Raw genomic sequence first — 27,664 nt, 5'->3', positions numbered from 1 at the left:
TTTGTGAACGCGAGCTGTGCTCGTGCCCGAGAGTGAGGCGACTGCGGGAGGAAAACAAGCTAGAGACGATCGAGACGCATCCTGACCTGCAGAGACACTCACTGAGACGTGTTGACGCCCTGTAGGGTTATGTTCACACCGGAGGCAGCTCAGGACACCGAGGAATAGTCATAGGGTGAGTAGCTGTTATAACTCCTCTCTCAGGCCCATGGACAGGGTCCGGGTTAGTCTAGAAGAGTACAGGACGAGGAGGTTTAGTTTCTGCACCGCCTTTTATGTCTCAAAATGGCGGACAGGCCGATAGGAGCAGCAGGTCGCTGTCTGAAGTTATCTCTATAAGAAACAACACATACAACCGACTGTGGGGGGTCCAAACACACAGACAGTGTTGTTAAGGTGTGCTCCACCTGGAGCATAATCTAAGTGTTAATCATGTGGGACCACATCGTAGTCCTCATCACTTGTGTGTCATGTTGCGGGACTCCGGCTGGTAGCGGGCTGATGTTACTTCACCGTTAGCCTGCTAATGTTAGCGGCTAGTGTTAGCCTGCTAATGTTAGCTGGGCAGAGCCGACGATACGTCCATGGAGACTACAGTTAAAACAAACTGCACAACAACCCGTCCAGAACACTCTTCAAAGACCGTGTGCGTGTGTGTTGCATTGCTGGGAAAGTAAACGTGTGTTAGTCGTGTCAATGTTGTAGATTATTTTAAGTTAGACGTATAGGTGATGTTCCTATTCGGCTATTAGTTAAATGGACGTACATCAGCTTTAATGGCTTTTTTAAAATATTTGTGGTAAACTATTATTGCTGCCCTCTGCCCATGTGTTGTCATTGACTAGCGTCCCGATGACATCCAATGCTGGCAGTAACGTGACTTGGACAATGCTCCTATGAGCTGTGCATCAGGCGTCGGGTAGGACGCTCTGCTTGTTGTAGGTTCAGCCATGTCAAGTAATGCCCATTATGTACCGTTGTCGATCGTTGACAGGCGTCAGAGCTATGTTTATTAAATACCTCTCGCCTAGGTTGTGAACATAATTTTTAACGTGTTCATGTAGCCTACCTAGTACCCTTAGCCTGGACAGAAGCATTGTCATCACGACTGCAACTTGGTGGATGTTGATCCGCATATGATCTGGGTGGAGTAGCTGATATATTGGAGTCCATTACTCGAAAGGGATTGTGTAAAACCAACATGAAGAAGTACTCTACATTAAAGTGGTGTGGTGACTGTTAACGTTATGATACGTAAACACAATTTATTTGTGTGTTCATTTATTTAGAGAGAACAACTAAGCCATTCTCCTCGTGCTTATTGAGAACACGATGAGAAAGTAGATATTATTTCGAGATCTTTTCAGTTTTGTCTATATGCCCGGTTGTCTATTGGCCTTTTTGACGGATTATATTTTGCTCGTTGCTTTATACCAGTATTCAGTTGAACCTCAGTCACATTACCCCGTCAACGCCTACTTTTAGAATGTATTGTGTTGTTTTTTGTATGAGGGTACTAAATGTTTTTTATGGCGCATCTGCTAAAAATGCATGCATATAAATAAAATAAGCTGAATAATATCGCACATACTGATGATGATTAATTTGTAGCAGATTAAACATTGTTAATCAAAATGTTTCAAGCTTAGATTTACATCTGCTTGAAATAATTTAGATTGGGTTGCTAATGTATCATGTGATTTTTATAATAACCAATGTATGTGCTGAATGGATTGTCAAAAGTCTCAGGACACAAAATGTCCAAAATTGAGTTTCAGTTCTGTAGCGATCCTTTTTTGTACAGTTTCCCATCATACAAAGCATATACATAGCACCTTACATTCACGTTGAATGACTCCAAGTTACAGAACTTATTCCCAGGAATGACCCATTTTCTCTGGGTATATTACAAGATGACGTGTACACAACGCTTCAGTAGACCAATCCAGACTCACTGAAGAGGCCTCAAATGCAGCAACTATTGTGAAACGTCAACGGCTGACATGACATTCCCCAGGTATTCGAAACATAGTGACTCTATTTGACCCATATTCCAAGTGAGTAGAACCATATTGAGATATGAGACCCACAACTTGCTGCTCCATATAGGGTTCCTATGAATAAATAATGAGACTTATAATGAGATAGAAGATTCTTGTAATGCTAAGAATCCTGAATAATCTTATAATTCAAATGCACATCCTTTATAAGATGTTGTATTATGAAATATATATATATATAATATTATACTTGGATAAACAAGTGTAATAAAAACCCAAAAATGTATTGACTATTGATCACTGTCATTAATTCTAACTTATTCTATTTAGCTTTTTTGTTTTGCACATAGAACAGCAACAAGTGTCAGCGAGGATCATACCTTTTGTCGGACAATGGACACATCCTTACTTTGAGACAATAGCGATTTTCTTGAAGACAATATACTGCAGAGTCAAGACTCTGTAGGGATCCCAGCTGCCTAGAGCAATTTATTCAAGACAGAAATATGGTAGACGATCTGAATGTATGCCCATTTCCGTTGGGGAATGCTTGGTGGTCATTTCAGAAGAAGCACTCTAGACACTACTTTCATTGCTAGACTTAATTTCTCGTGAAAAAGAAAAAAAAATCCTGGCAGTTATTCTAGTATTGTATTGATTTATTTGAAACCATCATTTCTAGGTAGAATGATACGATCAATCAATACATATACCATCTATCAATATAAACCAATATATACCAATCATTGTGATCCCCAATACTATCACCCAATCCTGAACTAGTATGACACATGGGCTGTTCTTCGGTCATGAGGGCCCGGGACTCTTGCGCCATCGTCCAGGTTAGCATTGGACTGTCTTTAGCAACAGTACAAGATAATGACGACAGGGTACAGTGGCCAGCTTGTTTCCAGGGAGACTGATGTCAGGTGTTCTCCTGCTACATCCTAGCAGTGTCAAGTCCACTGTTGATAAGCAAATACTGCTAGCTACTTGCTTTACTTATTCCAACAGGCTGCTCACTCAGTGTCAATGTGAGATTAACTTTAATCAGACGATTTGAATGAATACAAAGACCAACATGATGCATGGGACAGATCTTTCATATCGTTTTTGCATGCAGAAGTCAAATAAATTAAATGTTTTCCATCTGTCATTATTCTGTGTCGCCTGTGTTTGCCTTGCTGACTCAAGCAATTCAGTGAGTGTTTCCTGGGTGTTCTCGTCCCATGTTTGAGGGGGACCTGACAAACTGCAACACTCTTTTTTTACTTGCTGCTATGCTTGGCTGATGATTAATTGTTTTTTGACATTATATGTTGTATCATCACGAAACGAAGATAATGAAACTGCTTTGTGAGTCTTATGTTTTATAGCCTGTCCAAAACATGATTGTATCATATACAAAGATACACTTGGTTTTATTCTGATATAATAATGACCCATGTAATGTGATGACACTCACTTACTGAGAAGGATTCTTTGAAATCATAAACATGGTATGAAATTGGTATTGTGCCCAATACCTACAATGTCAAAACATCATTTTATGTTATTATCATTATCAGTTCATCAGATCATTACAGACCATGGGACAATATTAGGGATTGACCGCTATGGATTTTTTAGGGCCAATACTGTTTGTTTTTTTCATCAGCCTTAGCCGATGACCGATACGCAGATACCGATTTCCTTGAGCCGATACTGCTTTTGCTCCCTCAATTTACATCCTAAAAATGACACAATGATAACAAATGTTACAAGTCTCCATTTAAAAAAGGAACATTTATTGAACTGTCTGTAAATCATGCCAGGAAAAAATAGTAAGTAATAAAAAAAAAAAATCAACCGATGCCGCTACACGTAAAAAACGCAGATATCGGCGATCGATAACAAATATGATATATCTGAGGGGTATTCCATCAAAGTCGCTAATGAAAGCGGCGATTAGTTGATTAAGCCTGGTTAGAACTAGCGCCAACTTCCACTTGAGGCTTAAGTCGTTCCATCAACGCAGTTCAGCCGCGCCTTACTCAGGTTAGTTCAAGCCAGGCTAACGTTATCCTGGAGTACGCGCGTTCACGAGATATGCAACCAGCCCATAACCGTGAATGTCGAATCATGGATCAAATGTCCGAAAAGGACCGAGCGGGGTCTTTTCCAGCGGCGAACAGAAGCTGCATGTGGAGGTCTATGAGGAGTACAACCATATAATAACTCAAAAAGGGAACACCGTAACCATTAATAGAAACAGGGAGGCTGCCTGGCACAAAAATCGGCGATCTGTTGAATTCATAAGTAGTATTAAGCGTAACATATTTTAATTTAATATTGACCATGGATTTGAAAGCAGGGAGATAGTCTCGAGTTAAGTCGTCCGGGGTTCTATCCCCACGCAATTACCTAATATAGGAAGGATTATTAGAGAAATCAAATGCCATTTTTTTTCCATTTCTTTGAATATTCTTAATTAGGGAATTAATCTAATTAATAAAGGGAATTACAAAATGAAGCCAACGCCTAGAATACTATGAAATACTCTGGACGCGCGTATCACAGGGCAAGTGCTAGACCAGGGTTTCTCAACGGGGGCGGCAGCGCCCCCTGGGGGGCGTTCGTAGAACCTAGGGGGGCGCTGGGAACGAACACGGGGGTGTCACAACTTTGCTTTGTGTATTGGTCATTATTTTTTACTTTTTAAACTTTCATGGTTTTCAAATATTTTCGGTGCAAAAATAGGATAACTGAAATAAAAAGCCTATCTTCATATGGGTTTCTAACCCCTCTATCGTCTCATCTACTTTTTACTTTATGCTCAGTGCCGTCATGATCGCCATAGTAACGCCGATAAACAAATCCACCTCATCGCAGCAGCGTGGTGCTTTCCGAAACTGTTTCGCCCTCCCCTGACTTCCACTGGTTGGTTTGCGGGACATGCAAAGCAAGCGGTGGATCGGGCATTACGCTAAGCAACATGAATCTCATCCATATTACATAGTAAGGCAACATAAGACGTGAATAAAGCTCATGCCGCTTAGCATGCTAATTGTAAACAATAGAACGTGCGCATTACATGTAGACCACTGCAACGTCGCTCATTACGTCTGCGAACCGATAAACACTTTCATAAAGTACGCACACCAACCGGCACATACGCATTTAACACTGATGTTACAGGCGCTTAACTTGTATAGTAACAAACTACTTTAATTACTATTTGGCCGCGAACTTAAACGTGCTACTCGCCAACTCAGAACGAAGCGGATAAAGGCTGCACATGCACAGCGTTGCTAGGCAACGTCACGTAAACAAAGGGAGTCTTTCGTGCACATATTGAACCCAAGTTTGCGGGTTAACAGCTCAATAACCAATAAAAATGTACACAAGCACTGTTACGTATTAAACTTCAATAGCTCAATATTAAAACCTTTTAATAAAACTCTGAATACACATTTTCTTGTCCAGAAAAAACCAGCGGCACAGAAGTTTTTTATTCAAGCAATGTAGCACGAGTTGGAGTGGAGTTGGTTAGGAACAATAATATTGGGGGGGGCGCCAGAGGATCAGGGTAAGGTAAGGGGGGCATTTGCTCAAAAAAGGTTGAGAAACACTGTGCTAGACCATTCACCCAGCCGCTGATTCCTGATTTCGCGATAATACATAGATTAGTGTAAAAATATGTTGAAAAAATAGCCACAGTAATAATAGATAGCAATTCATTGAATTATTTCATTTGCATAATTTAATCTTAGACCCTTGGTGAAAATATACGCTGTTTGTACTTCATATATGTACATTTATGACAAAATTGTGAGGGCTAGGCTTGGCGGAACCTTCTGATGGTACAATTGTTGCTGACAGATGGATTTCTCTGAAACACCGCTCAAGTTAGCCTGACAGTTAACCTGCTCCCGACCAGGTTAGTTTGGTCGGATAAATTGCCATGGTTACTTAGCGGAAATTCCCTTAAGTGACGTTCATGGAACGCAACTCTAGCTGAAAGAAGCCCGGCTTTGCGTTTAGCTTGATGGTTAGTTTGGTCGGATAAGTTACCATGGTTACTTAGTGGAGATTCCCTTAAGCCACATTAATGGAACGCAACTCTAGCTGAAAGAAGCCAGGCTAAGCAAAATAAGCCCGGCTTTGCGTTGATGGAATACCCCCCTGATTACTATATATGATTATTATGGCCAGGCACAGTTCTGATTTGATTTAAATGTATTTTCTTAAGAATGAATTTACACATACCTTTGCCTAGCCGTTGGAGTTCTAATCAATGAAAGAAACAAACATAACATAAAAGAATTTCGCCAAACATCTTGTTTAATGTGTACATTTAAAGTAAGAGAATAGGTGTTTTTTTCATTTGAAAAAAACATAGTATACTAAGTAGTATACTTTTTCTATAGATGGGTTAGTATTTCATTATTGTCCAAAATAACATTTGGCTATAATACTTCTACTAATGTAGAAAAATGTTAACATTGACTGGCTTAGGACCAATGGTAAACATGTTTCATATGAGGTAGCTCCCATATCCTACAGTAGGAACGGTGCATAATTTAACTAGTGATCGTATTGTATATCATTAAACTCCCTTAACATTCACAGCTGTTATAATTTTTCTCTTAGAATCACACAAAACAAGCGCAAACCGTATCTTTCCACTGGTTTCACTTTCCGAGTGAAAGTCTCAAATGAGTTTGAAAAGAGTAGATTGGAACTAGGTGGTTTGGGTTGTGTAAAACCGTAAATTGATGGAAGTCCCTTCTGTGCTCGAGTTGATGTTGTTTTGTGTTGCTGGACTTAGTGGTCCAGTGTATAGCTCTAACTGACTTGTATTCTCCTCTTTTCTCTCCTTAGATGCACTGTCGACCCAGCTAGTGACTGGTCTGCAGGCTCTCCGTTCGTCTTGTCCCTTACACCACCAGGTTGGGAGGCAGATTCCCGGACCCCTCTCGGACGCTAAACGTTTTAACTGGACCTAACCAACGAGCTGCTTAAGGAGTGCAAGAGCACCTCTTCACGTGTGTTGTTCGGACCAGCCCCGCTCATCTCCCGACAGAGGAGGTCGGAGCAACTGTACCCCTGCCCACCCATCTAGTACCCTCGCCCCCTGTCCATAACAACCTGCCACACCATGGTGCTCTCGCAAAGGCAACGCGATGAATTGTAAGTCTCTAAACTGATATATCAACACTTAAGGCCTCAAAAAATATCAAATGTTTCTGCTGAGCTTTAGGTTTAGTATTTATGCCAGTGTACATTTCATAGTGTTAGCAGATTTGTGCTTGAGTCTTCTAACCTGGTAAAATGCTATGCTTATTTTGTGTTACATGTTCAAGCCATGGGCAAGTGCTAGTGTTGACAGGTGTCAAAGTTCTCTTTCCATGCCATTTGACAGTTGTTTTTCCTAATATATTTCAGGATTACTGGTAAATTACACCAAGCATTGTTTTGTGCATATTTAGTTGTGGGTTAGTTGGCTCTATTTCTATGATGTATTTTTCAATACCTCAATTTCATGTGTTGAAGGTATGGTTTTTCAGGAGCTAGGATAGGGAGCATATAGATGTTTGGCTTGCTACATGAAGTACATGTCCACGAGTATTCCCTATCCCTGGTTTTTCTAATATTGGTTTTAACGTCTCCATAGGCAGTAGTCATTCTGACAAAGCATGGTCCGTCTATGCTTCCTATTGAGCAGGGGAAAAACACTAGCTGGGCTAGAAATCAGCCCTGCCTAATCTCCTAACTATATAATTAACTCCTGAGGCTAGGATTAAATGTTTACCTACCTCCTGCCAGACGGTAGGAGCATGAGAAAGGTGTAGGTCTCTGAGCTCTAGACCTTAAGAGCTCCAATCTCTTTCCAGGTTAAACATTGTGTCTGTGAGGACTCTGACAATGTATAGATGCAGTCTATACAGAGTTTGTTGATGTATAGATTTAGTGAATAGAATTCACTGTGGAGCATTTCCAACATGTGTTAATATTTGATTTGACTCCCTGTTTTGTGCTTTCTGATGTCATTGAGAAATGCAGTTTCGTCTGCATGACATGGCACTTCTCCTGAACAGTGTCTTTCTCAGATGTGTTTCTTAGATTCCGACTGTCGGAATGGAAAGTTCTGTTGGAATGCTGATGCCTGTGTGCTCCCTGTCAAACAAGCTTCTCGTTTCTTTGTTGCATAATGCTCTTGCCCATGGTGTACAGGAACATAGTGTAAGACCAGCACACCATGTGAGCCATGATCAGGAATTCATTGCATTCCATTTGTCGGGGCTGCCTATTAGTGCTGGCACCATCTACCTCTGTGGCCCCAGATACGGCATTAAACTGAATCTAGGGGTTTTTCCTCCGGGCGGTTTTGCTTCCGATATCTATTTTGTACCCAACTAAAAAAGCCTAATCGTTAGTCATTCCCAGTATGCTTCTCATGGAGTATATTGGATATTTAGAGGATTATTTTTTACATTATGCATGAAGTATAATAATATTTCTAATATTATACAACATACGCAAGGAACAGATGGTCAACACCTTTGTTCTCAAGACACCAAACACTGTTCTGCGCACACATGAGCTGCATCTCAAGTGTGAAGGTCACCATTTCTTGAATTTGGTGAATTAAATTGATGCTGTGAATTTTACAAATTCTAAATAAGAAGTAGGGATCAGGGGCTCAGCGGGTAGAGAGCATACCATTAAGGCTCAGTCCTTAGGGCATTGACCCGGGTTTGATTCTAACCGTGGTCATTTGCTGCTTCTCTCTCTCATACTGTCTACCTCTCACTGTATCTGTTATGATTAAAGCATAAACATGCAAAAATAAATCTTTATAAAAAAACTAGGGATTAACATATTTGTTATTATTTTTGGTTGCAAACAGTCTCTTCATACATTTAGAGCCACTTATAAAATTGAATTTATTATTGGAGCAGGATTGACATTGTAACCGTCTCTCACAAGTTGAACCTTGTTAGATAAACTTGCTGTTCCAAACAGAGCAGTCTTGTCTCTTTTACTGGCCCCATCAGCACTAAAGTCAGATGCTGTGATTGCGCAGCATCTTCAAAACAAGTCTTACTTTTCTAAGCACATCTAATGAAAAGCACATCTCTGTTCCTTTTCAGGGTCAGGGGATGCTCCTTCTCTGCAGGCATTTGATAAAAATAGACCCAGAACACAAACCATCCTCTGCCTGTGGACACCCATGTGCAGTTGGCCTTTGCTGTAGACATTTTCTATGTCTTCAGATAAAAGGGCCATGTAACTTTGTCTGCTTTCATGGTCCTCTGGCTGTGAATGTCACGACAAACACAATAAATGCCAGACCATGTGTTAGTGGTGGTCAGTAGTGATTGAGGTGGCCAGTAGTTGCATTATAGTATTATGGACAAACTGGATTGGCTGAGCAAGCAAAGCTCCCATTCCATGTCCCAAACAATGGAAATTGTCATACTCCTTTTTTATATAACTGTATTATGCTTATTTAATTATAAGCTTTGTTTTATTTCCTTTTAGATTTTTTTTCGATTGAGTCATATTTGAAGCTCCTATTTGATTGTAATGAATGTCTTTAGCCTCAATTAATAGGAAAGTAACCCTAGCTTGGATTGAGAGTGGTGCATGGGCGTGGCTGTGCTTGAATTGAGAGAATGGTTTCCAGGCAGATGGAGATGTATAGAGTGTTTGTCAGTGGCACCATAGCTACAGTGTGTATAGAAGGCACCAGTATGTATCAGCAGGGGGTCCAATCAGCAGGATGTCTCAAGTCTTGCCTCCTCCATGACAGACGGATGGAAGCACATGGTTTCATTGTCTGTCCTGGGACTGACGGTTTCTTCCAAATAATTCCCAGTACACATACTGGCATTGATTTTTAGTATCAGACGCAATTCTGTATTTGTATATGATTGTTCTTCATTGTTATTTCCTTTCATATAGACTACTAAAGTAGATATTTTTGTCTAAAGTACCCCCCTAGTAATTTGCACTTGTGTGTTCTACGGGCACTCTATGCAGTATTAGCCTATATTAAACCAACAGACACGGCTGTGCATTAAATAAGGCCTAAATAGACACATATATTCATGCTGCTTTACAATATGGTTAAGACATCAAAAAGACCATCAATAATGTCTTGACCATTAATTCACGATTCAAATTGTTTTGGTATCCAAATCCTAGAAATATATAAAATTCAAATAAATCACACTGGTGTAACATTTCTCGTAATCCCGACAGTATGTGTGACTGCCAGAAGTACCTCATTGTAACCACCATTAGGTTCCAAAACAGTCAGGTCCATTTCTTCTTTCTCAAACCCAATTTAGATGTGGAACTTGGAAGGCTTTTTAGGAAATAATCACTTTTCAGTTTGTAATACGGAAGTATTTAAATTCCCCCTGCATTTCCTTTCCTTGGTAAAAAAGTATGTAACATGCCAGGGTGGGAAATAACTACAGGCACAATCCAAGTGACATTTAGATCCACATAGGGCTGATCGATTATGGAAAAAATCATAATCACAATTATTTTGGTCAATATTGAAATTTCAATATCGAATCGATTATTTTTGAGTTTGAAAACATGATGCATTTATTCATAATTTCTCTCCAAAAAAAACACTTTGTAAATGAGAACTTCGAAATTTCCCCTTAAAAATATACACAAAATGGTCAAATAGAAAATAAAGTCCAGATATGAATCCAGCTGTTCTGCAATTTTTATATATTTTTATTTATTTATTATTATTATTTTTTTTTTATCGTTTCAACTTGATTATATTAGTTTGGTGATCGATTCACTCTGAAATCGAAATCGCGATCAAAATTTGATTAATCGCCCATCCCTAGATCCACATATAAGACATGTTCAGATATATTGGAGCTGGATTCCTTGCTCCAAAGGCTTGGCATGGGTTGTGGAAATGCTGATCTGGCTGTGTTAACACCACACTCTACCAATTTAGCTACAGAGCTCCATAGAGTAATGTGCTGTACGTGTGCATAACATTTATTTTCACACTCCAATCCAATTTTTGATTGACTGTAGTGCTCTTAGTTTAATTTGTGCAGGGTTCTGGAGCTCTTTGTGTTTCATTTAAACATAAAATGGCTAGATTAGTTGGGGTATCCCGGAACCATGACATGACAGTGTGTGTATATATATATATATATATATATATATATATATATATATATATATATATATATAAATTTCATTAGCACATGTCATGTATAGGTCATCATTAACGGGCATGGGTCAATGAGATGTAAATGTGAAGGCATAAGTAAGATGCAAACTAATTTGTTAGTTGGTTTGGTTATCTACTTGTAGGCCTGTTGCTCTAAGTTGATCAAGTGGCTATACTTGGCTGCTGGTATACCCAGATCAGTCTCGACACTGACACTGCATAAACATATGTGTTTCAGATCTGCAGCACATACAGTTTATCTTTAATAATGACTTAGTACTTTGAGCTGTACATAATATGATGACATGGCTCTCCCTTTTCCCAGTTTAAAGTCTAAGTGTGTGTGTGTGTGTGTGTGTGTGTGTGTGTGTGTGTGTGTGTGTGTGTGTGTGTGTGTGTGTGTGTGTGTGTGTGTGTGTGTGTGTGTGTGTGTGTGTGTGTGTGTGTGTGTGTGTGTGTGTGTGTGTGTGTGAGTGAGATGTCAATGTTGGCTAGTGCACTCAGTTCTTCATTTGTCACTCTCCTTAACGGATGAGCTCACTCTCTCCTCCCTTTACTTCCCTTCTCCTCAGTGTTTGTCATCCATGAGACAGTGGCTCTCCATTTTGAAGTTGCTGGACAGCACTATTCTGCAGTGTGGGGAGTAGTGTTTCAAACCTGCTGGCTATAACATTGGGCATTAAATACATTAGATTACCCTTGGTTATATTGCAGCAGGTAATACGTTTTCTTATTGCAAGTTATCTTCCTTCTTGCACAATGTTTCCTTTTGAACACGTTAAGGCTGGCCAGGTTTAATACCACTGTATATGCTCTGAGTGATGCAGTCTCTGGTTGCTTCTATGCTGTCCCTCCTCAATGCCACTCCTCTCCCATCTCCCAATCACGTCCTCTAGCTGTGGGCTCCCTGTCGCCATGGATACCGCTGGGCCCACTCTTTCTGCACCTCCATTTACCTATTTCTAGTTGGAAACTCTTGATATATATCATGAACATGATGGCATGAATTGTTGTTTATATTTGCCTCAATTCTCTTTTAATTTGAAAACAATGATGTCATGTGTGTAGAGTGGAGATTAATGTTAAGGAAATGGCAAGAGCCATGGCTGACCCACTAAGTGGTAGCATTGTGGTCGCAAATATTATATTTTTGTTTATTTTCTAGCATTTACAGTTGTCTTATTAATAATATTATTCTAGAAAATATATATGAAACTGTCTGCTGTGATTCTCCTAGAAAAATGTACTTGTATCTGCTGCTTAGCCATCAACATGTAACCTCAGCAAAACGTGTTTTCCAGAACGCATTGTTGAATCCCATTATTCCATATTAACTGTAGACACAACTGGTATAAGTAAACACAAAACAAGTTGGCTGGCTAGTAGGCAAGGATTTGGATGACTCTGTAAATAGATGCTGCTATTTTAAATGTCTCATATTGAATGTGTATGCTTTCTAACCGAGGCAGCTAAAAAGTTGTCACACATTTTGAGCCCCAAACATTGACATTTGTGTCTGTTTGGCTGGGTAGAAGCCTTTCGTTGCGTACATGTGTGTCTAATTTGAGGTTTTTGACAGTTGAGATAGGTGTAGCATCGCACTCAGCCATTCTCTTGTCTGGCCTAGCCTGCCGATTGGCACACTATCTTGGCTGTCATCTCACACTGTGGAAGGACACAAACCGTGGCACTTCACAAAGCTTTCCTCTCTCCCCACATTCCTACCTCATTATTATACACTGCCATAAATAGTCCTCACCTCACACATCACTGTTTGCTTTTCTCCCCCCCCCCCCCCCCCACCACCACCCCCAGACCTGCGACAGACAGGCTGTCACAGACCTGATAACCTCCCGCTAACCTTGAGCTCTAATCGGGCTGCTCCTGTCATGAGGGGCCTTCAGGAAGGGGAGAGAATAGAGGGCAAAGGGTTTCACACCGGCCTTCATCTTTATTCTTTTGCAAATCTTTTTATTTCATCATTCCTGGTCTTGGCCATGAATGATCTTCTTTTTTTTGGAGAGGCCAGATGTTACAGGGTTACCCCGTCACTTCAACATGGATTGAAACCTGACACAAGCAGTGAGGCTGTGGTTGTAAACAAGCCAGCAGCAGACAAAGCCAGGAAAAGGCAGGATGGGCTCTTCTCGTCTTGCTCGACTAGCCCTTTGTGCTCTCTATCTGGATATCTCTCTCCTCGTATTCTCAATGCCACCTCAGTGTTCAGCCACTGGTGTGCTTTTGTCCCTATCTCATCAGTTTCTCTCGGTTTAAACACAGTCACCATGTTTAAACCTCATGGAATGGCTAGCCTCCGGTGACTGCTGATCCCCCTTCAAGGTGTCTGCTCTGTGGAGACGTGCAGGGAGATTATCACGTGATCCCTGGCTTCTCTTCTCAGGCTCGGCAGCACACTTTCCTCAGTCACACACACATGCACACACACACACACACACCGTTGCTTTACAATAGCGATACAATTAGAACTGCATTGATTGACATATTCAATTTAAGCCGTTTTAAAGCTCATTTGGATAAGGCCTTAGTTTATTTTTTGTGCAAAAAATGGAAACTAGCACCATAAAAATAATATTTCAATATTGTGCTTCTTTCAATTCTACACTTGATGATATATGATCTTATATTTTTGTGGGAGGCTTGCTGGAAATGTTCTTCTGAGGCTAAATGTGTGAATGCTAGTTTTGGTTGTTCTCAACATCTCTGGAAAAGACCATATGCACAAATGGCTTTGACCTCAGCCATCATATAAAAAAAAACAACAGCGTGGTCTTATTTGGCTGTGGCCTCACATGCTGTGTTCTTGGTAGAGCAGCTGATGTCAACTGAGTAGACTCGTTCTACCACCATTTTTCTTTGTCAGTCTTTATTTGTGGAAGTAAGGCTGCCTGGGCTTTGCACTGCCTATCAGTACCAATATCTCCACCACAGGGAGTCATCCATTTCCATTATTTGCCCACAGCCATGTTATCTCATTATAGAGCTCAGACAGATGTGCGCTCTATCTGTGTCAAATGTGAAGAGGTGTGTGCAGGGGGGGAAATGTAAGAGGCACACTGTGAACTGCAGTCTCGTATTGTGTCTGAGACTAACTGTGTGGGGGGGATGTGATTATTCCATCTGAATGTGTAACAAAAGTTGAATCATTTAATTCCCTTTGTCTGACACATTTCCATGCATGCTCATTTTCGGTCTTTTGTTTCACTGCGTAAGCAGATTGCTTCTCATTGTGCTGAACATATCTTGTCTGCTAATCAGCCAGACTAATTGTTAACGTTTTTTTAACATTTTCAGAAATCGTGCAATAGCTGACTATCTGCGTTCCAATGGTTATGAAGAAGCATATTCCACCTTCAAGAAGGAGGCTGAACTAGATATGGTAAGTAGACGAGGGACTCATTCATCCAGATATTGTGCCTTGATGTGCACTTTATTTTGCCTTTTTTTTAATTAACCGATCTATACGGAAACTTGTAAGCTAAACAAAGGTGATCTATTTGACAAGATGTCTATCAAAGATGCTATTAAATGGCGTTGAATATCAATTAAAAACATTGCTTTATAGGTAACATTTCAGGGAGCTGGCTGTGGTTACCATGTCAGAATTGAATGTTACATTTCCTCTTGGCTAAAATATACCGTAGATTATATAAAGTGGCTTATTCTGTAGCATCCCTTGGAAATCAACTGAATAATTCATGACCAAAAGTGCCACGCGTGTCCTACTGCCCACCTAAGCAGCAGCATGCTAAAAGCCCACCACCTTTTATACCCATTCATTAAGGATCTTTTTATTGTGAGAATGTTTAGCACCCTGTCACATTATCATGGAGGGGTGCTCTACCGAGGGTAGGTATGGCCCTTGTGTATGGGTTTCGGCCCTCTTGTAGGGGTTTTAGGCAATTGGTACCAAGCAGCACTTTGCCACCAGATTTTTGGTTGTGAAGATAAGAGAATAATGGTTTTGGGGTATTGTTGTACCCCAAATCTTGTTCTGCTATAGTGCAGCAAAAGCAGACACATTTGCAACATAATTGTGTGTGTACGTGCACTGCACTGACCGGGTCTGTTGACCTAATGGGCAAAGAGGCCATGCAGATGGCAGAGTTGCACCATGACTGCACCATTGCCTGTTCTGTCCTACATTCCTTTTCGGGCTATCTTACAACGTGAGGGCCATGGTGTGGTTGATTATTATGAAAGCCTACAATCCGGCCTTTTGTATGCTTTTTTAATTTACATTTTATATGCTAAATGCTATTTAAGATTTGAATAAACAAGTCCATACACCATGCCCAGAAGAAATTGGCATGTCCCAAAGTTAAAAAAAATAATAATTACTCATTCTCACCTCCCATGATGGCAACAGGCCAAGCTATTTCTGGCAATCTGTTGGTTAGGTTTCTGTAGGGAGTAGCAGAGAATAGATTGGATCAAAGGCCCCGGAAGATTTTTGCTGTATCTCACAAATGTGGCACAAAAAATACTGTGGTCTGGAAAGTGAAAACTTAGTCAAATGACCGGTATTTGACTAATATGCTCTCCTTTTGATAGCTGAGACTTATAGAAATATAACCAAGCATAATGCTCTGAAAACATATTTTTTTTTAACGGCAATTTTCAATTACAAAATTAGGAAATAGGAAAACTGAAACTGTAATTATCAAAAATCTGAATTGTCTGGTTGATTTTGAATCTATGGTCATTGTGATATATAAAAAAAGGTTTTACTCTGGCCCTAGTTTCCCCCAATTCTGGTTAGGTGACTATAAACCGCTTAAACCTTCCATGTTTGTAGGAGATTATCTTGCATGACAGAGATTAAGAATAGGAGTGTGTGCGTGTAGCTGAAGGTTGTTTCCGTCTAGCAATCATGGTTGGCCAGGTTAATTATGAGTCTAGCCAAAGACTCTGCATGGAGCCTGGCCCCCCGGCCCCCTCCTCATGGTGCTAAGGCTAAACCCAGTGATGTGATTGGCTTTCCTTGCCTTGTCTGTCCTGACTCTGTGCCCTCCACTCTCCACAGAACGAAGAAATGGATAAAAAGTATGCAGGCCTATTGGAAAAGAAATGGACCTCAGTCATCAGATTACAGAAGAAGGTTTGTACCCTTCCTTTCCCTCCTGTACTAACAGTGACATTAACCATCTGGGACTGTTACAAATACAGTGCTTCAGTACCAACAGTTAAAGGGGTGTAGTTTGGTGAACCATCTGGGACTGTTACAAATACAGTTTCAGTACTAACAGTTGAAGGGGTGTAGTATAAAGAACCATCTGGGACTGTTACAACATATTAACATGTTCTAACACTCAACACTAACATATCCCTGCCAGTAACATAAAATGGACAGCTTTAAGATCATTGATCTTCACGGTGCGTGTGCGTTGCACCTAGTTGAATCAAAGCTACCCAGCGGTGTCTCTGAGCTGACGTGTTGTGTGCGGCCGCAGGTGATGGAGCTGGAGTCCAAGCTGAACGAGGCCAAGGAGGAGATCACCCTGGGCGGTCCGGTCACCCAGAAACGGGACCCCAAAGAGTGGATCCCGCGCCCGCCAGAGAAGTACGCCCTCAGCGGCCACCGCAGCCCCGTCACCCGGGTCATCTTCCACCCTGTGTTCAGCGTCATGGTGTCCGCCTCTGAAGACGCCACAATAAAGGTGAGGTGTTGGTTGTGTTAACGTTGTCACTTTTTTATACACTTTTTTGTTTTTGGACGGACGGCTTCCGGTCTTGATCTACCCCTATACCCTCAACCTCTTGGAGGTGGACTTTGATTATTCTGTCCGTTCAAAGGTTCATCCCATCACTGGATCTCCTGCTTGCTGTGGCTGCTGGTTATCAAACTGGGACATGTTAGTAGGGGGGGGTCCTCGACTGAGATTTTGCATAGTCGGATATGATTTGTCGCACCAGAACCATGAGCATCATGTTACTTTACATATGCAGCTCAATGATGCATACTAGAAAATAATAACTTGGTTCATCAGACAATTTTCCTGAATTTCTGTATCCTTCGAGACTAAAACACAGATTGATGACTTCCATTACACAAAAGGGTTATCAAGCAACAAACCTAACACCGCAAAATGCAGGCAAACCCCCACAAATGTATTTCATTACATTCTTGGTGTAATTGTCAACTATCATGTAGACTAGCTGTCTATCTATTGGAAGATTAGAATCGTCGAAGATTCGAGGTCACACCTACAGTCTGGTGAACATATTTCATCTTGACATTTGTGCATGCGTCTCTTCTTTGATGGAGCTGCACAACCACATTCCCACCCAGTCACATGACGTCTGGGTTCTGAACGTCAAGTACGCTACGAGTACTTGGCACAGAACTAATTTTTATTGGTTGAGAATTATATATTCAGCTCCATGGCAGTTCAAGAATATTGAACAATGAGCAATTTGATTTAAATCCATCATCTTGCCACTTTGTGCCCTTTTTTTATTGTCGAATATTCTGTAAATGTGAGCCGAGGTATTTCAAAGACTGGAGCTGCTGTCATTTTGTCAATGAAAAATGTGAAACATCCATTACTGCTCTGGACATCCTATACTGACATAACGTGTGTTTGGTAGCTCACTGCCACTATATCAAGACTAGGAGTTGGCAGGAATCCCCCAATGAGATGCAAATCCAAAAGGAGTGGGGCTTGGTAGCAAGGAAATCCCCATTCAGATGGTAGGATCCTTGGTGTCTCCGATCACAGCTTGTCTAAATACCCCCACCCCAGCATAGACCACAAAGGGCTTAATCCTGCACGGCAAGCCGTCTGTCCTCCTGAAAGCCAGGCGAACATTAACATCAGGTGGCTTCTTACTATTACAGTCTATCACATTCAGATTGCAATTACTGTAAACCCTATATTAAATTCTCATGTCTTTCAAAACCCAAGTGTATTTTCATTAGCAGAAATGTAAAAGGTGTATTTAGCTATGCAATGATGTAATAGTTTGACCATTATTATGTTATTGAGACATTTTTATTTATTTTTTCAAGGCAGGGTATTTTTTATTTCACTGCCATGTTTCTCTAAACCAGGAAATAATGCACACACAAATAATGTCACAGGTGGTAAAATATCCCTATACATCACATAATCTGTGACTGTGTACACGCATGCATGTGTACACAGTCACAGATGATGTGATATTTAGGTGTGCTTATCCTTCATACCAATCAGAACAACAAATATTGTACTTCTGCTTTTTTCCCCTTAATTGGAGTGTGAGTATATATCTTGGACCCTTTTCTAACAGTCTGGTGTCCTCCACTAGGTCTGGGACTACGAGACCGGTGACTTTGAACGCACACTCAAGGGGCACACAGACTCTGTGCAGGACATCTCCTTCGACCAGACTGGCAAACTTCTAGCATCCTGTTCTGCGGACATGACTATAAAGTTGTGGGACTTCCAAGGCTTCGAGTGCATCAGGACCATGCATGGTAAGAGCCTAATGGGTTCTCTTGAAGATCCATCTCTTCTGTGAATTCTGCTGGAGTTGTGCTGAACTGCAGGCATAATTCATTATTGTTCATTGCATACAGTTTTGGAGAAAAACATGATGTTCAAAAACCTCTAGCCTTGGACATTTTTGTTGGAAAGATGGCTATGTTGCTTTGCATTTTTTAGTAGTATTGTAGTCGTAAGAGTAGAATCTATTTAAAAAAAAAATTGTTACACATTCAGATGGAAATTTTTTTCGAGTTCCTGAGTTGGAATTATTGGTTGTTGGGTCTCCGTGTGTCACTGTTTATTATCACGTTGTTATCCCCCGATGGTCAACAAGTAGCCGGGAACCAGTCGAATCCGCAAGCTCATGCTTTATTTACTCTGGCACATGCGTCCAGCCCCCTTCACGTTCAGATAGATTTTCGGAGCGCCGTTGTCGCATTTCCATAAACCACCAAGGTGGCTTCCACTGATATGTTGCACGTATTGTTGCTCTGATTGGTTGTAGGGCTAACCAATTGCATCTAGAGTCATTTTGGTCTGCGCCCATTGATAACGCCCCTTGCCAATCTAAAATGTACTGACAGGTTCCAGACTAATACCCATTTTCCAATTGGTCTGGGGATGCCAGGCTAGAAAAATCTGAAAGGTCTCCAAATCAAGACAGCCCCAACTGTCAGCGTGTGTTTCTCCTGCTCTGAAATACCTCACCCATTTACAGACTCCTCTGTTTGGGATATCCTAATGTGCCATATTAAATGTTAAGTGGACAAGAGAGAATTTTTAAGTAGCTTATCTCGATCTTCCTCAGCTGAGACTATAGTGTGTCATTGCTCATGTCCTCCCCAATCTTCCTTTCAACCCTAATTGCAATGTAAATTACAACTGTACCGATTGTAGATGTTACCCCAGGCTGTACTGATAGGGAGACCCCCCCTCGGAGTGATATTTCTGTCTAAGCTGTCTAGAGAAATCCCCATTTCCCCTTCAGCATGTGTGGTACAGCATGTGTGATACGGAATGTGTGGTACAGCATGTGCTCCAATCCCATTATGTAGACCCTCAATTAAACAGGCTAGATCTAAAATCTGCATTGGAGTTGTTAACCCTGACGTTTGTATTAAGATGCGTCTGAGTGAGTGGGGAGTGTATTATAACAGATTCCCTTTTTTCCATTCTTCTATTTTCTCCCTGCATACCCAGCCATTTTAATATCTCATGTTCCACACACTCCCTGTGCTTACCAGGATAACTGATTCTGTGTAGAAGATTAGTATCGACTTGGAGAGCAGTTTAATTAGCCTCTTCAGCACCACATATTATTTTTTCTTGTTATAGCTGCCAGACTTTATTGTAGCCCAGTAGAACCCCTCCCTAAAGCACACATGCAAAAATGCATGCACACACACACACACACACACACTCAGGGTTGACTTTTTCCTCAGAGACTTTCTTTACCATTGGCCTTACTGTGCTTAGCAGCTCAAACACTAACTGATTCTAGGTAATTAGCCTTCTCTTCTTCCCTTCAGTACCTAGTTACCTGCAGCAATGTGGATCTTTATTAATTGGTTCAACAATCTAGACAATAATACCATACAGTTGAAATTACTTTTGGGTGGAATTTATAATATACTTGAACCAAATTGTAGTTTGTTTCATTGGTGATCCTCTGTTCTTATGTACTCAAAGTTGATTGAAGTTAAATACGTACAGCATCACTTAAACTCATGGTTGGTCGTTTAGGACTTGTTCGTCCTGACATCACACAAGACAAGGACAAGGACTGCCTCCATTTTGGAAGGATAGAATCATTTGAATGTTATTGGTAGTAACAGCGTTTTGGTCAGTGTTTAGGAATTATTTGTGAAATTATGTTTCATCCTTGTTGTGTATGAAACTGCCACAGTGCTTCTCATGCGAGCGAGGTAAAATGAAGTTTTGATTAGCCACGGTTACAGCATGTTGATTTTAGGTTTTGACATTACTACAACTCTCTCGAATCATGACAGAACGGCCATATCACCGTATCACATATCACCGTATCACCAAAACAAATTCCCATGATCCATTCTGATGCACAAGCCCTATACCGATGGTCATTGTTCTTTTTTGTCCCCGTCTAATATTTGCAGGACACGACCACAACGTTTCATCTGTAACCATCATGCCCAATGGAGATCACATAGTGTCCGCCTCGAGGGACAAAACCATCAAAATGTGGGAGGTCGCAACTGGGTATGACTCGTGAAACCACCCTTACCACTGAGCACTCAATCAATACCGTCGTCATCGTAGTGTTCATTAAGTGTGCGCTGACGTGCGTTCATGTCCCCGCGCCCCCCCACCAGGTACTGTGTGAAGACCTTCACCGGCCACAGGGAGTGGGTGCGCATGGTGCGGCCCAACCCAGACGGCACGCTGATCGCCAGCTGCTCCAACGACCAGACCGTGCGCGTGTGGGTCGTGGCATCCAAAGAGTGCAAGGCCGAGCTGAGGGAGCACGAGCACGTGGTGGAGTGCATCTCCTGGGCCCCCGAGAGCGCCTACCCCAGCATCATGGAGGCCACCGGCTCCGAGGTACGTTTGGTTTACTGTCATGCTCCCATTACCAGACTCCCCAACGTGGTCTCTCTTTATACTAGACGGGGGATTGGAGATTGTGTTGTTTATTACCAGACTCACACCACGGTCTCTCTTTATAGGACTGGGGATAAGAGATACGTGTTGGTTATTACAAGACTCCCAACACGGTCTCTCTTTACAAGGCCGTGTATGGGAGGTACGTGTGGTTTATTACCAGACTCCCCCTCTCTATACAAGACAGACGTTTTGGTCCATTTTTAACCAAATCTATTTTGTGAAGAAGGCATGAAAATGGGCTTGGTGGGCCCAAGTCAGATGTCACTCAAGTTATACACTGTAGAATTTTACTTTATGCTTAAGATATCTATTTTTATGTAAAGATATGCTAAAACCCCAGGCTACATATCTGGCTGGTACACTGAAAGAGCAGGACTTATGGACGTATGCATAATCTTGATAATATCACAGAATACTAAACGTGGGGCCATTTGCACTATTGGTTCATTATGTGACCCGTGCTGTCCACGGTAATCTCTAGGTGATCAAGAGCATTCCTTTTCCGCTTGGCTAGTCAGGCTAGTGTGGAGCTCTCACACTGAAACCACGAGTCGGACCTATAAAAGACCACTGCGTATTGTAAGAGCTTGAAACTCACTCAGTCACTACACGCAAACACTGACACGCACACTAACTGCAATGGCCTAGGGTCAGCCCCGGCACACTCGCCTCTCTGCCTTGTGATCAACCGTATCTAATGCTGGGTTCATCTAATTAAAGCGTTTGTCCTCACAGCTAGAGACTCACCTCCAAGTGCAATGAAAACACAATGTCCCGCTTTCACAACTGTGTTTTTGATCTGTTCTATTGGTTCATGATGGTCCTTGGTTCAATTAAAATCATTGAAGTAGGTCGATTTTGCCTGCCCATTTCAGATATATATGCCTGTTACCAGTGGTATAATTTAGACTTGGACTAGAATTTGTGGATTAACTGGCAGAGAAACCATTTTGAGACATTGTAATCACACACATGGAGCCAAATAACTAATTATAACTAATTAACTATGTAATGTTACCCCGTCTACTCCTTTTTTGATTGTGCTGCTCTTACTGATTAAAATAGTCCCTCCCCTAAGCAGTTAAAACTGTTGGGCATGTAATGACTTTTGGTTCCACTGTACCTCGTGTATGAATGTGTACAGTGGGGAACGACTTCTTTGTTTGGTTAGCAACAAAGGAAAGTAGTACTCTGTGGACAAAGAAGCCGCTCTCAATGTATTATGGATTTCCTCTAGCCATAGAGGAACTATGTCAAAGGGCTGTATATTCGGTAAAGATAGATAGGATTTTGAGACCAAATATGTTTTTTTCCATTTTTAATATTGCCATACATATTGTGGCAGACCAGGGTTGAGTCCTTTTAAATATCCTAGAACACCTTAACAGTGCAGGTGCTTAACTTCATACAAGCTAATTAGAAGACTTACAAAGTGTGCTTGGTACCAATTCGTTTTATGCATATTGTGTTGAAAACATTGCCCTTGAATAGCTAAAGTGTAGCCTGTGGTTTGAATTTGTTCTATTGTAATGCACATGATACGCTGATACGCGATATGCTCCTGTGCTGGTGCTCTGCCCTGTGCTCCTCTGCCAGACATTTGTGTCGTTGACGTGTTGTACATGGAAAGTGTCGTCACCCCTTTCTTCCCACTCAAACCAGTGAGTAATGCTCATGATGCTCAGTGGTGGTGAGCGGGGCGTTGTTCGATCAGTGAAGTCTAGGTCATAATATCCTCTTCTCCTCACCCACCAGGTCAAGAAGAGTGGAAAGCCTGGGCCCTTCCTGCTGTCCGGCTCCAGAGACAAAACCATCAAGATGTGGGATGTCAGCATTGGCATGTGCCTTATGACACTGGTGAGGACCCGTCCATAACCAGTAACCATAATTGAACGGTTTCTCTCGAATTCTCAATTAAACTGAAGGCTTTGGCTAATTTCGTCCCATCTGTTGCAGGTCGGTCATGACAATTGGGTGCGTGGGATGCTTGTCCACCCTGGAGGCAAGTTTATAGTGTCCTGCGCGGACGACAAGACCCTGAGGATCTGGGACTACAAGAACAAGCGCTGCATGAAGACCCTGTATGCCCACGAACATTTTGTAACCTCTCTTGGTAAGCAGCCCCACTACCCACGTTTCATACCGTCCCTGGGTATCAGAGATTCACATCGCTTCCCCCTCAGGTGGCTCCTATGAACTCTTCTCGTTGGAGCTACAGGAAGCTGCTTTAGGAAAATGCTTTTGCAGTAGAAACAACACGTCTTCCCCCACAGTATGTTTGTTTGACGTCCTGAGGATTGTATTGAGCTGGATAAACAATTGCCCCAGGACCACTCCAACCAACCTCCCTCCCTCCCTCCCTCCCTCCCTCCCTCCAAGCTGAGATTTCACTAGATCAAGGCTTGGGAACGCTCCTTAGAGGCCTTCCTGGCCTGAGATCTGCTTTTCTGGGCAGGCGTTTGAAGCCCAGTCCTCTTGAGCTGTTGAAGGTCTCCCCAGAGGGAGGATACTGCTAAAGAAAACTGAATTGAAAGTTCGAGGGCTGGTGTGTAAAAAAAAAAAAAAAAAAGGTGTTATTTTTTGTTATTAGTGGTTATATATATGGTTTTGTTTTACCAAAATGAAATATCCTACAAAATGGTATCGGTGCCTTTTTGATAAATTCATAATATTTTGTCCATAGCATTTCATCCAGAGCCTCTTAAGATTTCCAGGTGGTGTATATTTTCTCTGCCTTGCGTTGTTTACATACTCTCATTTCTTTCTACCCAGATTTCCACAAGGCTGCTCCCTACGTCGTCACCGGGAGTGTAGATCAAACAGTCAAAGTGTGGGAGTGTCGCTGATTTGTGCCCTAGAAGATTGGACGGACAACTACCCCTGCCATCTAATCGCTCCCTTCAGATCCGAATAAACCCCCAGCCACCCTTCCCCGCCTTCCTCCCCCACCCCACCCTCACCTCCCCCCTTCATTCCACCTCCACCAGAACCCACCAACCAGCCCCCTGTCCTCCGACCACCCACCGTGGGTATTTACCTAGTGTGCTCTCTGGTTCAGTAACTACTGTCCTTCTATGTAAATTATTCCTGGATGTAGATTGAGCTATTAAATGTTACACACAAAAAAGTATTCTTGCATGGTAATCCAAAATTGTATACTATAAATTAACATTACATTGTCTAGAAGTACCATAGGTTTAACACAAGGCTGACCATATGTCAAGCAGCCTTACCGACCGAAGGCAGATCTTTTGTTCTTTTGACTGGGTGTAAAAATGTAGGGCACTAAAAAAAACACACGATAATTTAAGAAATGACAGTGGCGTTCTTTGTGTACGATTTATTTTGTGTATTTTTATTTCTCTTCATTCACTGTCTTAGTCTGTTGGTGCCTAGCTTGGTGAGGTGTTCAGAGGAGAAAGGCAAGAAAAAGGAACAATATAATCCCTTAATGGAGATATAATTGTGGGGCTTTGTAATTGGAATAATCTGTAGCGTTGTAACCTCATTTCTCAACTGTGCATACCATTTTTCTTCATGTGGAACTAGACGATATTTTAATGGCTGCATATAAGAATGTTTCTTTGGACCTTGGGGGGGGGGGTGGGCAGGGGGTACTCTTGTCAAGTTGGTGGATCCCAGATGTGCAGAGAAACCACTGATAAGCTTTAGAAATTCTGCTTTGCATTCAGGAATCCAATATGATCGTCAATGGCTTTGTGCATAGGGCTGCTAAGATGTGGCGCAGATGTCCACTTCTTTGTGAGCATGTAGGCCTAAATTTGACGTGGTTCAAGTGTGAGGATCCCCTACCTCAAACACCCATAGCCTGTTTGTTTGGCCGTCACTGTCAAAAAGTGCCCTGGCTTGTGGAACCCGGGCTCCGGCAGACTTCAGGGAGTAAATCTTCTAATCTCTAGCACTTGATTAATGACAGGAGCTGTGTCTTCATTCATTTGAAGTTGCACTGTAACGTCATACGGTCTGGCTCACGTTCGTTCAGCTGAGTCCTTATCGGTAGTAGTTGTTGTCCCGTGGTGCCACTGCAGCCTAAATCACAAGGGTAGGGATGTCATTTGCCAGTCAAATGGAGAGACAAAGGCGGGACACAACGTTAAAGTGGCCCCTGGGTTTGGTTTCTGGGTGTCCCAAGATTTCTCAAAGGGGGAAATAAATGATCTGTATAATAAAGTATTGCCGGGTAAAAGAGCAGATTCTGTAAATATATAAAATGTAAAATTAGCCTTTTGGGGAGAGACTCAGCAAATCTGTATTGCCCACAAGGAAATGCAGCATGGGGATTCAGGAGAACTTAGGAAAAACTAGCAGCAGACATACTAAATAAATATGTATGTGGGCTGTTTAACTAATGGTTTATGGTGATGTTTGCTGCTACGGTTTCGAGCTCCACTGTGTAAGGCAGTGTATTTCCCTAGATGAGCCATGATTTTGGTTTTTCATCTAAAGGGCATACAAGAAAGCTAAAGCCTAAGATGGGAGGAGCTCAAAGTGCAAACCTCACAAACCAATTAAAATATGTACAAATGTCCACTTGAGTGGCTTTTCCTCTTCCTATTTTTCGTTTTTGATTTTGGTGCAACAATAATCTACAAAGAGCAGGAAGACGTTCACAAGTAATCGTTATTGAGTGTGTTAGAGAGAAACCATTCCGTTCCAATGGAGGTAGAATATATAGAGTATCTTGCATCTAACTCTGTAGCTGACCAAGGAAATTAATTTAACTTCCCTGCACATCAATGCTTTTTAAGATCTTTGGCAATGTTTAGTGATCAAAGACATGACAAAGATTTAAAGACATATTAATAAATGCATAATGATATCATTTGATTAGCCTTTCATTCCAATGCAGTTCTTTGTTAATAAAGAATTTGACTGCTTAACTGATCTTATCTAGCCTCTTTGCCATGTTTTTCCTGTTCCTGTACTGGATGTGGCTACCTACTGCACAACCCCCTGCTAGTGGCTTGTGTGTACTGGATGTGGCTACCTGCTGCTAGTGGCTAGTGTGTACTGGATGTGGCTACCAGCTGCATAACCTGCTACTAGTGTGAACTGGATGTGGCTACCTACTGCTAGTGGCTACTGTGTACTGGACGTGGCTACCTGCTGCACAACCTGCTACTAGTGTGTACTGGATGTGGCTACCTGCTGCACAGCCCCCTGCTACTGTGTGCTGGACTTGGCTACCCGCTGCACAGCCTCCTGCTTGTGTGTACTGGATCTGACTACCTACTGCACAACCTCTGGCTCCTGCTACTGGCCGATGTGGCTGGCTGGTGCGTCACCTCCTGCTATTGGCTGGTGTGTACTGAATGTGGCTACATGCTTCACACCCTACTGCTAGTAAGAGCTAGTATGTACTGGATGTGGATACCTGATGCACACCCTCCTGCTAGTGTGTACTGGATGTGGCTACGTGCTGCACACCCTCCTTATATTGACTAGTGTGAGCCTCATGTGACCTGTTGATATAGAACTGCATGACATAATGGACTAGAGGCAGAGCTGTCTGGGTAGGCCAGCTGGTTGATTCGAGTGCAGCATTCTCAATGCTCAACAAGCAAGCTATTACTGACGTCACTATGATAATGCTAATTGGCCCGAATGACCATAGAACGACCATAGAACATCCATTTCTGAACGTGTCTGTAAAAAGGCAATGTAATGAGCACTAAGCTTACAGCGTTTGTTTAAAAAGGGACCGAACAGCAAGATTCCCTACCAAACAGTTCAGCTGGCTGGGTAACTAAAGGCAGCTGTTATGTGGTTAGAAAGACTGATCATGTTTCTGTGTGAAGCTATACAAAAGGAGGCCAAAGCTAAGTTAGCTGCCTCCTTTGTGTCAATTTGACTAGATTGCCGCAGACTGAGATGTTCCAAAGGAGAATCCCTGTCACCCTATTCAAGGGAAGGCCACTCACTACATTAATCCTGTGATTCCTTGCCGACTTGGTTGAGGAGCGATATTGATTTTGTCATTCCCTTTGTCAGCTCTTTGTGTTCTAAACTGTTCATTGTCATACAAATGCAGTGGCGATACATATTTTTTAGCTCAAGCCAAAAGATAAGAGTTATTGGTACAATCTGATTTTGAATATTCTGAATGCAGTCTTTCCATTTATTTTTCTTATTTATTTTTCTTTGGTACAGGACTAAGTACCAACAAAAAAAATCATATTCCCTCTTTCCAATCGCTTGACTTCAGACAATGTGACATCCAACAAACAAAACTACGCAGGTGAAATTTGATTAAACATGACAAAACCTTCCTTCCTTGCTAGTGGAACCTTTCTGGTATTGGACAAGGAAGGTGG

General features: G+C 41.8%; 1 protein-coding gene across 1 annotated transcript; it reads left to right on the top strand.

Annotated features, from left to right (window-relative positions):
• Window positions 1-33: 33 nt before the first annotated feature.
• On the top strand, window positions 34-26,239 carry LOC311341724 (lissencephaly-1 homolog A-like). Its single transcript, XM_084466525.1, has 11 exons — window positions 34-175; window positions 6,864-7,172; window positions 14,515-14,599; window positions 16,247-16,321; window positions 16,674-16,880; window positions 18,511-18,679; window positions 20,822-20,924; window positions 21,038-21,266; window positions 23,085-23,186; window positions 23,286-23,442; window positions 24,102-26,239. Exons 2-11 carry the CDS (start codon window positions 7,141-7,143, stop codon window positions 24,173-24,175), a joined length of 1,233 nt encoding a protein of 410 aa, XP_084322651.1. The 5' UTR covers window positions 34-175; window positions 6,864-7,140; the 3' UTR covers window positions 24,176-26,239.
• The last annotated feature ends 1,425 nt before the right edge of the window (window positions 26,240-27,664 follow it).

This window comes from Micromesistius poutassou (genome assembly GCF_964030765.1).
Source record: "Micromesistius poutassou genome assembly, chromosome: 4".
Classification (NCBI taxonomy): domain Eukaryota; kingdom Metazoa; phylum Chordata; class Actinopteri; order Gadiformes; family Gadidae; genus Micromesistius; species Micromesistius poutassou.
Note: the sequence above shows the minus strand (reverse complement) of the source record. Positions and strands in the feature narration are given on the sequence as shown.

What these genes read in the sequence shown, in the direction of transcription:
- LOC311341724 (XM_084466525.1), top strand. Translation starts at nt 7,141, where the DNA reads ATGGTGCTCTCGCAAAGGCAACGCGATGAATT. An exon ending in TGGAGGCCACCGGCTCCGAG is followed by an intron (nt 21,267 to 23,084) that starts GTACGTTTGGTT and finishes CTCACCCACCAG; the next exon opens with GTCAAGAAGAGTGGAAAGCC. An exon ending in GCATGTGCCTTATGACACTG is followed by an intron (nt 23,187 to 23,285) that starts GTGAGGACCCGT and finishes CATCTGTTGCAG; the next exon opens with GTCGGTCATGACAATTGGGT.